The 14,553-nt window shown below is 48.4% G+C and overlaps 1 protein-coding gene across 1 annotated transcript in view; it reads left to right on the top strand.

Annotated features, from left to right (window-relative positions):
* Nucleotides 1-456: 456 nt before the first annotated feature.
* Nucleotides 457-14,553, top strand: part of LOC144681154 (dynein axonemal heavy chain 6-like) — a gene marked incomplete at its 3' end in the record, with an annotated part of 934,896 nt that continues 920,799 nt past the window's right edge. Inside the window, exons 1-2 of the mRNA XM_078542881.1 lie at nucleotides 457-498; nucleotides 7,071-7,238. Coding sequence (XP_078399007.1) covers nucleotides 457-498; nucleotides 7,071-7,238 — 210 coding nt within the window. The remainder of the gene's footprint in view (nucleotides 499-7,070; nucleotides 7,239-14,553) is intronic.

Consider the following 14,553-nt stretch of genomic DNA (forward strand, 5'->3'; position numbering starts at 1 on the left):
CTCCATCCAAGTCGTCACCTCCAGTCAAGGGGACACCTCCTCCATTGAAGAGCTGGAAATAAGCAGCTTGGAAGACCCATCACAGCGCTTACCCTTACCCTCCACCACTGCAGAGACACACACCTCGGTGGGACCTAGACCTAGAGCAGGCTTAGGTTCACAATCTGGTGGCCACCGCTCAGACACGTGTCCGCAGCAGGAGGAAGCAGGTTCAGCCAAGTTCCCTGGTATTCGGAGTACTGCTGAGGAATAAGCATCCATGAGGCCCGAGTCAGATGACGAGCCTCTGGATTCAGCCTTTCAACTCATCGCGAGAGTCAGCAGAAGGCAGGGGAACGTCATGCAGTGTTGCTGGAAGCCTTCAACAGAGTGGCACATGAGACGGAGGAGTGCATCTGCCAGCCCTCTGATGAAGTGGTGCCCACGTGTGCGCATATGGAGGTCTCCATGAGAAGGATGGTGGACGCCATGGAACACGAAGATATGCGCAGACCTGCGGTGAGGGTGCAGTGAGGGTGAGTTCCTGCAGTGGCAACGCGAGAGGAAAACGGGTCACCTCGACGGCCCTCCAGGTTTTCCTTCCCTTCAAGGAGTCAGGCACCCGAAGGGAAAAGGAGCAGCAGCAAGACACCCCGGGTCATCCACTCAGGAGTTTCTGAGGCTGCCTGCTCCCTCCGAATCCCCTTTGCCTGTGATTCCCTCAACCTCTTCTTCTGTCACTGCAGAGGGTGCAGCTGGCCCACAGATGGACAGTCAAAGCAAGCCGGGGCCTTCAAGGCCACAGCTCTCCATAGGACACGCCAAAGTCATCAGAGGCAACAGGGTCAATCATTGCACAGGCTGTCTCCAATCCTGCTGCAGATGTCAGGCCAGCACCTAAAAGAAGTGGTAGGCCTAGAAAAGTTAAGAACTACTGATCACAAGTGGCTGCACGGGTGAACACATTTTGTTACTTTATAATCTGAAAATATATTCACTTTCACTGAAAAATGTGTAATGTTGTCTTTCAGCTTTATTTACAGACTTTGTGAGTCCTCCCCCTGTATTGCCCCCCTACCAACTAGCAGTACAGCTGCACACAGCTGGCCCACGAGTGATTCTGAAGAAGTGTGTTTGTGACAGGGCCTTTAGGAACCTTGTGCAAGCATTCTCCCGTGCACTCTCCCTTCCTCCATCACACTCATCTCACTGTCCCGAGCCTGCTGGGGTTCTCTTTCAGTTGTCCAGCTGAGTTGAACTGCATTTCTGCCCACCCACTGATCACACTCCCATGCAGCACCTGTACCTGCCCAACACGAGGCTCCTGTCACTTTCGATTTTAGACGCATGGTGGTATGTCTTCAGCTCCCCCGTTCTTTCCATCTTCCCCAGTCACCCATATCCTTTCCCCCATCACTGTGGACCCCCCCGGCATCACCTTCCACCTCCTATCTGCTCCTTTCTGGGATGTCCAGGTGAACGTGCACACTCCCTATCTTCCCAAGAACCCCACCCCCATCCACATTGTCCTCCCCAACCTTGTCCTTCCCAGCGCCAGGGTCTGTGTCTGCCTCCAAGGCCCCACCAACCACCCTCGCCGTCCCTTCTACTGCTACTGTCGCACCCTCACCCTCTCACCCTACCGGCTCAGTCTGCCCTCTCTCGTTCCCAGCATTTCCTCCTACCATGCCCACCTTCACTTTTCTCTCCAGGGGACAGTCTTCGACTCCCAGACCCCTGCATGTTCACCTGTACATCCCTCCCTTTACTCCTTCCTCCACCCTTACTCCTTACTTCACAGCTAACTCCTTCCTCCCTCTGGACTCCTTCGCCCTCCGAAATCCTTCCTCCCCTGGACTCCATCCCCTCCCTCCCCCCATGAACTCCTTCCCACCTCTGAACTCCTTCCTTTCCCTGGAATCTTTCTCCCTTCTAGGCTCCTTCCTCCCCTCAAAGTCCTGTTCCTCCCGCCTCACCACATGGACTGCAGCGGTTCAAGAAGGCAGCTCACCACCACCTTCTCAAGGGCAACTAGGGATGGGCAATAAATGCTGGCCCAGCCAGCCAAGCCCACATCCCGTGAATGAATAAAAAAAAGGAACTCCTTCCTCCCCCGAAGTCCTTCCCCCTTCCGAACTCCTTCCCTTACACCTTCCTCCCGCCTTACACCTACCTCCTCAATTTCCACATTGTCCCCCCGTTACACCCTCCTGTCCCCGTACTCCCTCCCCTTTTCCAACCTCATCCACCCGACACCATTGTTTCACCGCCCCCCGCAAACTTCAACCCTCCCGACACCATTGATCCCCCCTCCCAACCTCACCACCCCGGTACACCTTCCTACCCCAGTGGAACCTACACCTTCCTCTCCCATCCTCCCCCGCCAGACCCCCGGAACATCTTCCTCTCGCACTCACAGCTGGACCATCCTCTCCAACCTCTCGATGATCATCTGTAGCAGGAATCAAGGAGCCCTAGCAAAAACTAGAAATGGGAATCAGGGGAAAACTCTCCACTAGTTGCAGTCATACCTAGCACAAAGGAAGACAGTTGTGGTTGTTAGAGGTCAGTCATCTCAGTTCCAGGACATCGCTGCAGGAGTTCCACAGGGTAATGTCCTAGGCCCAACCATCTTCAGCTACTTCATCAATGACCTTCCTTCCATCATAAGGTCAGAAGTGGGAATGTTCGCTGATGATTGCACAATGTTCAGTACCTTTCGCGACTCCTCAGATGCTGAATCAGTCCATCTCCAAATGCAGCAAGACACAGAAAATATCCAGGCTTGGGCTGACAAGTGGCAAGTAACATTCACAGAATCACAGAATCACACAGTGCAGAAGAGGCCCTTCGGCCCATCGAGACTGCACCGACATGTAAGAAACACCTGACCTACCTACCTAATCCCATTTCCCAGCACTTGGCCCATAGCCTTGAATGTTATGACGTGCCAAGTGCTCATCCCGGTACTTTTTAAAGGATGTGAGGCAACCCGCCTACACCACCCTCCCAGGCAGTGCATTCCAGACCGTCACCACTCTCTGGGTAAAAATGTTTTTCCTCACATCCCCCCTAAACCTCCTGCCCCTCAACTTGAAATTATGTCCCCTTACGACTGACCCTTCAACTAAGGAGAACAGCTGCTCCCTATCCACCCTGTCTATGCCCTTCATAACCTCAATCAGGTCCCCCCTCAGCCTTCTCTGCTCCAACGAAAACAACCCAAGTCTATCCAACCTCTCTTCATAACTTAAATGTTTCATCCCAGGCAACATCCTGGTAACTCTCCTCTGCACCCCTTCCAGTGCAATCACATCCTTCCTATAATGTGGCGACCAGAACTGCACACAGTACTCCAGCTGTGGCCTCATCAAGGTTCTATACAACTCCAACATGACCTCCCTACTTTTGTAATCTATGCCTCAATTAATAAAGACAAGTGTACCATATGCCTTTTTCACCACCCCACTAACATGCCCCTCTGCCTTCAGAGATCTATGGACACACACGCCAAGGTCCCTTTCTTCCTCAGAATTTCCTAGTGTCATTGAATACTTCCTTGTCAAATTACTCCTTCCAAAGTGTATCACCTCACACTTTTCAGGGTTAAATTCCATCTGCCACTTATCTGCCCATTTGACCATCCCGTCCATATCTTCCTGTAGCCCAAGACACTCAACCTCATTGTTAACCACACAGCCAATCTTTGTGTCATCCGCAAACTTACTAATCCTACCACCCCACATAGTCATCTATGTCGTTTATATAAATGACAAATAATAGGGGACCCAGCACAGATCCCTGTGGTACGCCACTGGACACTGGCTTCCAGTCACTAAAGCATCCTTCTGTCATCACCCTCTGTCTTCTACAACTAAGCCAACTTTGAACCCACCTTATCAAATTACCCTGTACCCCATGTGCATTTGCCTTCTTTATAAGTCTCCCATGTGGGACCTTGTCAAAGGCTTTGCTGAAATCCATATAAACTACATCAACTACACTACCCTCATCTACACACCTGGTCACCTCCTCAAAAAATTCAATCAAATTTGTTAGGCATGACCTCCCTCTGACAAAGCCATGCTGACTATCCCTGATCAAACCTTGCCTCTCCAAATGGAGATAGATTCCCTCCTTCAGAATTTTCTCCAATAGTTTCCCTAACACTGATGTGAGACTCATTGGCCTGTAATTCCCTCACTTATCTCTACAATCTTTCTTAAATGGCGGAACCACATTAGCTGTTCTCCAGCCCTCAGGCACCTCCTCCGTGACCAGGGAGGAATTAAAAATTTGGGTCAGAGCCCCTGCGATCTCCTCCCTTGCCTCCCTCAGCAGTCTGGGACACAAATCATCTGGAACTGGATATTTGTCCACTTTTAAGCCTGCCAACACCTCCAATACCTTGTCACTCCCTATATCAATTTGCTTAAGAACCTCGCAGTCCCTCTCCCTGAGTTCCATACCTTCATCCTCATTCTCTTGGGTGAAGATGGATGTGAATTATTCGTTCAACACTCTAGCGATGTCCTCTGGCTGCACCCATAGATTGCCCCCTTGGTCCCTAAAGGGCCCTATTCTTTTCCCGGTTATCCTCTTCCCATTGATATACTTATAGAATATCTTGGGATTTTCCCTACTTTTACCAGCCAGAGATTTCTCATATCCCCTCTTTGCTCTCCTAATTGCTTTCTTAAGCTCCACCCTGCACTTTCTGTACTCCACTAATACCTCCGCTGATTTGCTTCCCTTGTACCTGCTAAAAGCCTCTCTTTTCCTTCTCATCGTATCCTGAATATCTCTGGCCATCCACGTTTCTCTGGGCTTGTTACTCCTTCCTATCACCCTAGAGGGAACATGTTGAGCCTGCACCCTCCCCATTTCCTTTCTGAACACCCCCATTGCCCTTCTGTAGATTTCCCCACAAGTAGCTGTTCCCAGTCTACCTTGGCCAGATCCTGCCTTATTTTGCTAAAATCCACTCTTCCCCCAATCCAAAACATTTTTTTGCAACTTGTCTTTTTCTTTGTCCAGAACAAGCTTAAACTGTACCATATTGTGATCGCTATCACTAAAATGCTCGCCCACCACCACCTCAGCCACCTGTCCGGCATCATTCCCCAGAATTAGGTCCAGCACTGCTCCGTCCCTTGTTGGACTCTCTACATATCGACCTAAAAAGTTCTCCTGGGGCAGAATTTTATGACAGCGGGATTTTAAGTTCCCGCTGTCGTCAACGGCATTTATGAAGGCCCGCCGCATTTTACGGTCCCGTCCCCGCCGAAACGGGGCTGTAAAACTTTGCCCCTGTACATATTTCAAGAAATCCACTCCATCCATGCCCTTAACACTACGTCTATCCCAATTATTTCGCGCCACATCAGTGCCAGGCCATCTCCAACAAGACAGAATCTAACCATCGCCCCTTGACATTCAATGGCAATACTATCGCTGAATCCCTCACTATGAACATCCTGGGGGTTACCATTGACCAGAAACTGAACTGGACTAGTCATATAAATACTGTGGCTACAAGAGCAAGCCAGAGGCTAGGAATCCTGCGATGAGTAACTCACCCCCTGACTCCCCAAAGCCTCTCCACCAACTACAATGCACAGGTCAGGAGTGTGATGGAATACAGTCTACTTGCCTGGATGAGTGCAGCTCCCACAACACTCAGAAGCTTGACACCTTCCAGGACAAAGCAGCTCGGTTGATTGGCACCACATCCACAAACATTCACTCCCTCCACCACCGATGCTCAGTCACAGCAGTGTGTACCATTTACAAGATGCACTGTAGGAATTCATCAAGGCTCCATCAATAGCGCCTTCCAAGCCCACCATCTAGGAGGACAAGAGCAGCAGATAGATGGGAACACCACCACCTGGAAGTTCCCCTCCAAGTCACTCACCATCCTGACTTGGAAATATATCGCCGTTCCTTCACTGTCACTGGGTCAAAATCCTGAAACTTCCTAACAGCACTGTGGGTGTACCTACACCACATGGACTACAGTGGTTCAAGAAAGTAGCCCACCACTACCTTCTCATGGGCAATAAATCCTGGCCCAGCTAGTGAAGCCCACATCCTGTGAATGAATTAAAAAATAGTCAAGGCATTGATGTCCCGAAGCAGACCCCAGACATCAATGGTCACCTTCCACCTTCCGTGAGCTGCTTTGCTGCAGAGCCATGTCCATTTAAATCCACCCAGCATGCGATGCACGTGTTCCTCCAATGGTCCCGTAGCTATTGGGCTCCAGCACCTTCTGCTCCTTGGGTGTTCACGATGTGAGCAAAGCCTTAAAAGTCCTGACTTCCGCACGTCACATTTGTCAAAATATGTTCTGGCCGGCATGTTTTCCCACCGACTTGGGCGGTAAATTCAGGACGTGGAGGGTGATTATGGCGAGCAAGTCTTACAATGATATGCAGAAGTATAAAAACGACTTTCCTGATGTCCAGAGGCAGGAAACGCGACCTGCCATTGTTGGGCAGAGCAGACGATCACAAACTGGTTTCACAAAGGCCTTCCTGCCATATTGTCCCACCGTAAGCAACGCCCTCCAGGACGTCCAATGCCAAGCGGGACAGAAAATTCTGGCCAATGTTTTTCATCTGCAGACAGATCTAGTGTAAGGGAATAGCTGCCCATTCCACCTTCCGTTTTGCGCTTCCATCTTGTGGTGTCCTCTTCTGCTTCGTGCAGCTTAGCATCATGCAGCTTTCCTAGTGGGCCTGCTGGCTGCCCCTGACTCATGGGCTTCAATTGGCTGTCCTGCTTCATTGGATGGCAAATGCAGAGACAACCTGCTTATTGACCACCTCCCATAAAATTAAGCCAACGGGCAGGCTGGGGCAGTGAGCGGGGTCAGAACTTGGAAGTGGTTCTGCCTCCCAAATGTTATCAAAATTAGGAAAATACAGATGGTTCAAATGTCCTACTCCTGTGCTGTAAACGTTTTTCTGTTTCTACTGTAGTCTGAGGCTAGACGCCTGTGTTAACATGCCCTGTTCCTTTCAGCTCTGCCATTTCATTTGCACAAAAGTCTGCATAATACAGTGATGTTTGCCTTTCTACTGCAGGATGCTACAACTCTGAAGGAGGACATGGGAGATTTTCTGTACTGTCTCGCAAGAACTCGGGATGACCCAAGAGCTCGCTACAATCCTTACGATCTGCAAATTGTTTCTGCAAGCAAAGCCAAATCCTACCAAGAGTACTGGACAATCAGTGCATCCTATGTTTCCAAGGTAACAGAAACTACTCGTTCCTTTCACTGCAGCGTTTGATCTGTCAATAGTCACACAGCTTATTTAGTAAATCTATACTTTACTGTTTGGACACTTTCCTCCTTTTGCACAAAACTGTTCTGTCTAGGAAGGAACAGGAATTTGCGGGAATAATTACAAGATATTAGAGAATTTTAAAAAATTCCACAAATGGCAGAAATTCAAAAATGTGCAAGAATGCAAGTTAAAAGCAGGGGAGTGGAACTAACTGGACAGTTCTTTGAAAGCATCAGCACAGTGTTACAATCCCCAGCAGGAACCCGTAAACCAAAATACCAAAATTTTCTGAATGACCCCTAAATGTAGAAATTACCAACAAGGTTCCAGTTTTGTAGCTTTTACTTTAACATGAATCAGAACCAAATGATACTTCAAATAAAAAGATAAATTTAACTTTAAATTGTCGATACAACAAAGATAGGTCTTATGCAACCACAAGCACCCACATCACTCCCTGCGGACATGTGGTGACCCCTGCAGTTCTAAAATTCTCTAACTTGGCCACGGTACGTCCACTGTCTCGCTTACCCACTCAATTGATTTAGCCCTTGAGTCATGTTCACTGGCAACCATATTCCATAGGAGGTTTCCAGAGCCGGTCATCACCCAAATGGCACACCCCTGCAGTACCTCCTCAGCAAGGTTCATGGCAGTCTTGATGGCCCAGATTCCCCAAAGACTCCTTTATCCCTTTAATAAATCTCATTAAATGGTTTGGTTGGCTCTGGTAAAGCTGAAGCAGCAGCAATAAAATTGTCCAATTCACAATCCATGCTCTAACCCTGTTTTCAGCATTCTGTTCTGTTTACCTGTTTTACATACACCCAACTCCTTGTATATGTGCCTTCTATGCTCTCCCCTCTGCTGCCACTTTCCTTTTTTCTTTACAGAAGTAGCTTCTTTGTGTGTTTGGCCACATGGCTTTTTGGTGTTAACTTCCTTTCTATTGCCACTGCTTCCATGTTAAGGTTTCCAAGTCACATGGACCAGTATTTCTTATTGTACAAGAAAATTATAATTGATCCCTTTACAATTGATACAGGTACTTAAAAGTTCTTTTCAGTCTTATAAACAATTACAGATTCCATAGGCAGTTGAATGAAGTTACAAATTTTCCCTACTGTACTTGCTTCTGGGTCAAAGGTCACAAAGGACACAATGGACCACGTGGCCTTCTACAGGGCTGTATCATTCTATGATTTTATAAAAGCAGAAAATGCCATCGGCCTCTGAAATGGAACAGGTAAGTCAATATTTGGGTTGGGCTTCTCTGTCACAACACTGTCACCAGAAAGCCTCTCATCAACCTTCCTGCCCAGTGAACCCACTGGGGGCTAACCTTGCCAACCTTCTTTCTGTCCAATCTTTCCTGGCACTGCTGACCCCGTGGACTTTGCCAGTGGATCACCTCTCACCACCCCTCTATGCATCTCCTTCCAGAAAACCCATTCACTTACAAACAAGGCCCTCGCCCTTCTTGAGCTTATTGTGGATGATGGAAACCTGGCTGAAGCGAACATGCCACATACCCCATCAACACCATTGCAGTGGAGGTGTGGCACTTATCATCAGAACACAAATTAGCCTGACCCCTTACTCTTCTGGCACTTTATTCTACTTCGAGCATCTCACCTTGTTCCATCCTTCTCACCTCTCAGTCAAACTCATCGTTTTCAACCATCCTCCCAAGTACGATATAAGTTTATCACTGAGATATCTTCACTGCTTTCCTCCCTCAGCGCCTGCACTGATGACTTCTATCCTCAATGATTTGAACCTCAATCTCAACTCATCATCTTTTCTCTCCTCTGCGTTCACTGCTCTTTTATCTTCCCTGAATCTCACCCTGCATGTAAACTACCCAACTCACATTCACAGCCACCCCCTTGAACTTGCCACCTCACATGGTTTTGCAAGTCCCTTTGTATCAATTTCAGATAAGGCCATCTCCAATCACCTCTTTGTATCATTCTCCACCCACATCCCACTTCCTTGCCCCAACACTTCTGTATCCATTCTCGGATTAAAATTATCCACCGATTCAGTTCCTTCACTGTCGCTGGGTAAAAATCCTGGAACTCCCTTCCTAACAGCACTGTGGGTGTAACTACACCACATGGACTGTAGTGGTTCAAGAAGGCAGCTCACCACCACCTTCTCAAGGGCAATTAGGAATGGGCAATAAATGCTGGTCTAGCAAGCGAAGCTCACATCCCTTGAATGAATAAAAAGTTCCAACTGCACTTTCAAAATCCGTTTGCTCTCTGTTAGCTGCAACATTTCTGCAGTTACTCATTTACCCAACCTCCATTTCCATCTTTGATGTCTTAGTCCCCAGCAAAACAATTACTGACTCTCACCCTGGCCGTTCTTCCTGGTATGGCCCTCATCTCTGCTTCTTTAAGTTTAAGTTACGCAGACTTGAAAGGATATGGTGGACAATTGGTTTAGCCACCCACTGCAAGATCTACCTGGACCACTTAAAATATTAGCGGGTTCTGATCTCATCTGGTCAAACTGCTCACCATTCCAGGATCATTCTGGTTTCTTCTCCCTACTGCAAACTGTCTTCTTAAACTCCTCTCCCCTGTCCCCTCCATCCTCATCTCCAACAGTAGGTGCAAGGAGCTCATGGACTTCTTTGCCACGAAGATTGAGACCATTCGATTGGCTGCCTCTGTCAAGTCCCTCTCTTCCACCAACCCACCTGGCCAAACTTCCTTTAATGCTCCCTCACCTTAGCCCTGAACTTGTTTTCTTCACTGGTTTATGTCCTATCTCTCCTTACGCCGTGTCTGAGCTCATCTTGTCCATGAGACCCACCTCCTGTACTCTCAATTCTCTTTCCTCTAAACTGCTGATCAGCAAACTTCCCCTCCTTACCTCCAAGTTATCTGATATTGTAACTGGTTCCCTCTGCTGTTATCACCCCTCTTCACAAAAAGCCAACCCTAGACCCCACCATCCTTGCAATCTACTGTCTCATGACCAACTTCCCATTGGTCTCCAATGTCCTTGAACTTGTTGTTGCCTGTCAAATCCATTCCCATCTTTCCCGGAACTTCATGTTTGAATCCCTCCAATTGAGTTCTGTCCTTGCCATAGTACTGAAACGGCTCTTATCAAAGTAACAAATGACACCTTATGCGATTGTGACAAAGGTAGGCTTTCCCTCCTCATCCTTCCTGACCTGCCTGCAGCCTTTGACACAGTTGGCCACATTATCATCCTTCAATGCCCCTCTGTTGTTGTCCAGCTGGGTGGGACTGCTCTCACCTTGTTCCATTCTTAAATTTCTAATCATAGCCAGAGAATCACTTGCAATGGTTTCTCTTGCTCTCTTGCACCGTTACCTCTGGTGTCCTCCAAGGGTCATTCCTTGGCCCACTTCTGCTTTTCATCTACATGCTGCCTCTTGGCGACATCATCTGAAGACACAGCATTGGTTTTCACATGTACACTGATGACACCCAAGTCTACCTCACCATCAACTCCCTAGACTCCTCCATTGTTGCTAAACTATCAGACTGCTTATCTGACATCTAATACTGGATGGGCAAAAATTTCCTCCAGTTAAATTTTGAGAATACTGAAGCCATTGTTTTTGATTCCCACTCCCAACTCTGTTCCCTGGCTACCAACTCCATCCCTCTCATTGGCAACAGCCTGAGATTAAGCCAATTTGTCCACAACCTTGGTGACACGTTTGATCGCAAGGTGAGCTTCCGACCTCATCTTCATTCCATCACTATGACCATCTGTTTCCACATCTGCAACACCACCGAACTTAGCCCCTGCCTCAGCTCAGCTGCTGATGAAATGATAAAGGAATGAAACTGGATGGACCATCTGGCATCGACCTAGGCACAGAAATGACAACGGCAATTGCAGCCCTGTCGACCCTGCAAAGTCCTCCTTACTAACATCTGGGGCCTAGTACCAAAATCATGAGAGCTATCTCACAGACTAGTCAAGCAACGGCCTGACATAGTCATCCTCACGGAATCATACCTTACAGATAATGTCCCAGACTCCACTAGCACCATCCCTGGGTATGGCCTGTCCCACCCGTAGGACAGACCCAGCGGAGGTGGCGGCACAGTGGCATACGATCAGGAGGGAGTTGCCTTGGGAGTCCTCAACATCGACTCCAAAGCCCATGAAGTCTCATGGCATCAGGTCAAACATGGGCAAGGAAACCTCCTGCTGATTACCACGTACCGCTCTCCCTCAGCCAATGAATCAGTGCCCCTCCATGTTGAACACCACTTGGAGGAAGCACCGAGGATGGCAAGGGCACAGAATGCACTCTGGGTGAGGGCTTCAATGTCCATCACCAAGAGTGGCTCAATAGCACCACCACTGACCGAATTGGAAGAGTCCTAAAGGACATAGTTGCTAGACTGGGTCTGCTGCAAGTGGTGAGGGAACCGACAAGAGGGAAAAACAGACTTGACTTCATCCTCACCAACCTGCGTGCCGCAAAAGCATCTGTCCATGACAATATCGGTAGGAGTGACCACCTCACAGTTGTTGTGGAGACGAAGTCCTGCCTTCACATTGAGGATACCCTCCATCATGTTGTGTGGCACTACCACCATGTGAAATGGGATAGATTTCGAACAGATCTAGCCAGTCAAGACTGGGCATCCATGAGGAGCTGTGAGCCATCAGCAGCAGCAGAATTGTACTCGAACACAATCTGTAACCTCATGGCCTGAAAGTTCCCCTGCTCCACGATTACCATCACGCCAGGAGATCAACTCTGGTTCAATGAAGAGTGCAGGAGGGCATGCCAGGAGCAGCGCTAGGCATACCTAAAAATGAGGTGTCAACCTGGTGAAGCTACAACACAGGACTGCTTGCATGCCAAACAGCAGAAGCAGCAAGTAATAGACGGAGCTAAGCGATCCCACAACCAACGGATCAGATCTAAGCTCTATAGTCCTGCCACATCCAGTTGTGGATGGTGGTGGACAATTAAACAACTCACTGGAGGAGGAGGCTCCACAAATATCTCCATCCACAATGATGGAGGATCCCAGCACATCAGTGCAAAAGATAAGGCAGAAGCATTTGCAGCAATTTTCAGCCAGATGTACCGAGTGGATGATCCATCTGGGCCTCCTCCAGAGGTCCCCAGCATCATAGATGCCAGTCTTGAGCCAATTCGATTCACTCCACGTGATATCAAGAAATGGCTTAAGGCCCTGAATACTGCAAAGGTTATGGGCCCTGACAATACTCCAGCAATGGTACTGAAGACTTGTGCTCCAGAACTTGCTGCGCCCCTAGCCAAGCTGTTCCAGTACAGCTACAACACTGGCATCTACCCGACTATGTGGGAAATTGCCCAGGTACGTCCTGTACACAAAATGCAAGACAAATCCAACCTGGCCAATTATGCCCCATCAGTCTGTTCTTCATCATCAGTAAAGTAATGGAAGGGGTTATCAACGGTGCTATCAAGCGGCACTTGCTTAACAATAATCTGCTCACTGATGCCCAGTTTGGGTTCCACCAGGGCCACTCAGCTTCTGACCTCGTTACAGCCTTTGTTCAAACATGGACAAAAGAGCTGAACTCCACAGGTGAGGTGACTGCCTTTGACATCAAGGCAACATTTGACCGAGTGTGGCATCAAGGAGCCCGAGCAAAACTGGAGTCAGTGGGGATCAGGGGGAAAACTCTCCATTGGTTGGAGTCATACCTAGCACAAAGGAAGATGTTTGTGGTTGTCAGAGGTCAGTCATCTCAGTTCCGGGACATCACTGCAGGAATTCCTTAGGGTAGTGTCCTTGGCCCAACCATCTTCAGCTGCTTCATCAATGACGTTCCTTCCATCATAAGGTCAGAAGTAGGGATGTTCACTGATGATTGCACAATGTTCAGCACCATTCGTGACTCCTCAGATGCTGCAGCTGTCCATGTCCAAATACAGCAAGACCTGGACAATATCCAGGCTTGAGCTGACAAGTGGCAAGTAACATTCTTGCCACACAAGTGTCAGGCTATGACCATCTCCAACAAGAGAGAATCCAAACATCGCCCTTGATATTTAATGGCATTACCATCACTGAATCCTCCACTATCAACATTCTGGGGGTTACCATTGACCAGAAACTGAACTGGACTAGCCATATAAATAAAAGCAGGTTAGAGACGAGGAAGCCACCTCCTGACTCCCCAAAACTTGTCCACCATCTACAAGGCACAAGTCAGGAATGTGATGGAATATTCCCCACTTGCCTGGATGAGTGCAGCTCCCACAACACTCAAGAAGCTTGACACCATCCAGGGCAAAGCAGCCCGCTTGATTGGCACCACATCCACTACTGACGCACTGCAGCAGCAGTGTGCACCATCAACAAAATGCACTGCAGGAATTCACCAAGGCTCCTTCGACAGCACCTTCCAAACCCACGATCACTACCATCTAGAAGGACAAGGGCAGCAGATAGGTGGGAATACCACCACCTGGAAGTTCCCCTCCAAGTCACTCACCATCCTGACTTGGAAATATATCACCGTTCCTTCGCTGTCACTGGGCCAAAATCCTAGAACTCCCTCGCAACAGCAGTATGGGTGTACCTACACCACATGGACTGCAGCGGTTCAAGAAGGCAGCTCAGCACCACCTTCTCAAGGGCAACTAGGGATGGGCAATAAATGCTGGCCCAGCCAGTGAAGCCCACATCCTGTGATTGAATTAAAAAAAAGAACCCTCAATCATGCCTTTGCTACCTATAGACTTGACTATTCCAATGCACTTCTGACTGATCTCTCACATTCTAGACTCTAAACTTGAGGTCATCCAAAACTCTGCTGTCCATATGTTAGGTCGCAGCAAGCCTGTTTCCCCTATGACCCTGTGGTCGCTGACCTACATTGGCTTCTGGCCAAGTAACATCCTTTTTCAAAATTTCCATCCTTGTTTTTAACTCCCTCCATGGCCTCATCCCTTCCTATCTGTGTAATCTCATACACCCCCACAATCTGCTGAGATAGCTGTGCTCCTTTAATTCATCAACTGATCTCAATCGCTCCAAAATTAGTGGCCGTGCCTTCAATTGCTTGGGCCCTAAGCTCTGGGATTCATTCGCTACACCTCTCTCTGCCTTTATAGCTCACTTTCCTCCTGTAAGCTGCTCATTGAAACCAACCTCCATTACCAAGCTCACCTAATATCTCTTTATGTGTCTCAGTATTATTCTTTGTTTTATGATGCCTCTATGAAGTGCCAAGGGAGATTTCATTATATTATAGCCATTATATA

Source organism: Cetorhinus maximus, chromosome 5 (assembly GCF_964194155.1).
Source record: "Cetorhinus maximus chromosome 5, sCetMax3.hap1.1, whole genome shotgun sequence".
Classification (NCBI taxonomy): domain Eukaryota; kingdom Metazoa; phylum Chordata; class Chondrichthyes; order Lamniformes; family Cetorhinidae; genus Cetorhinus; species Cetorhinus maximus.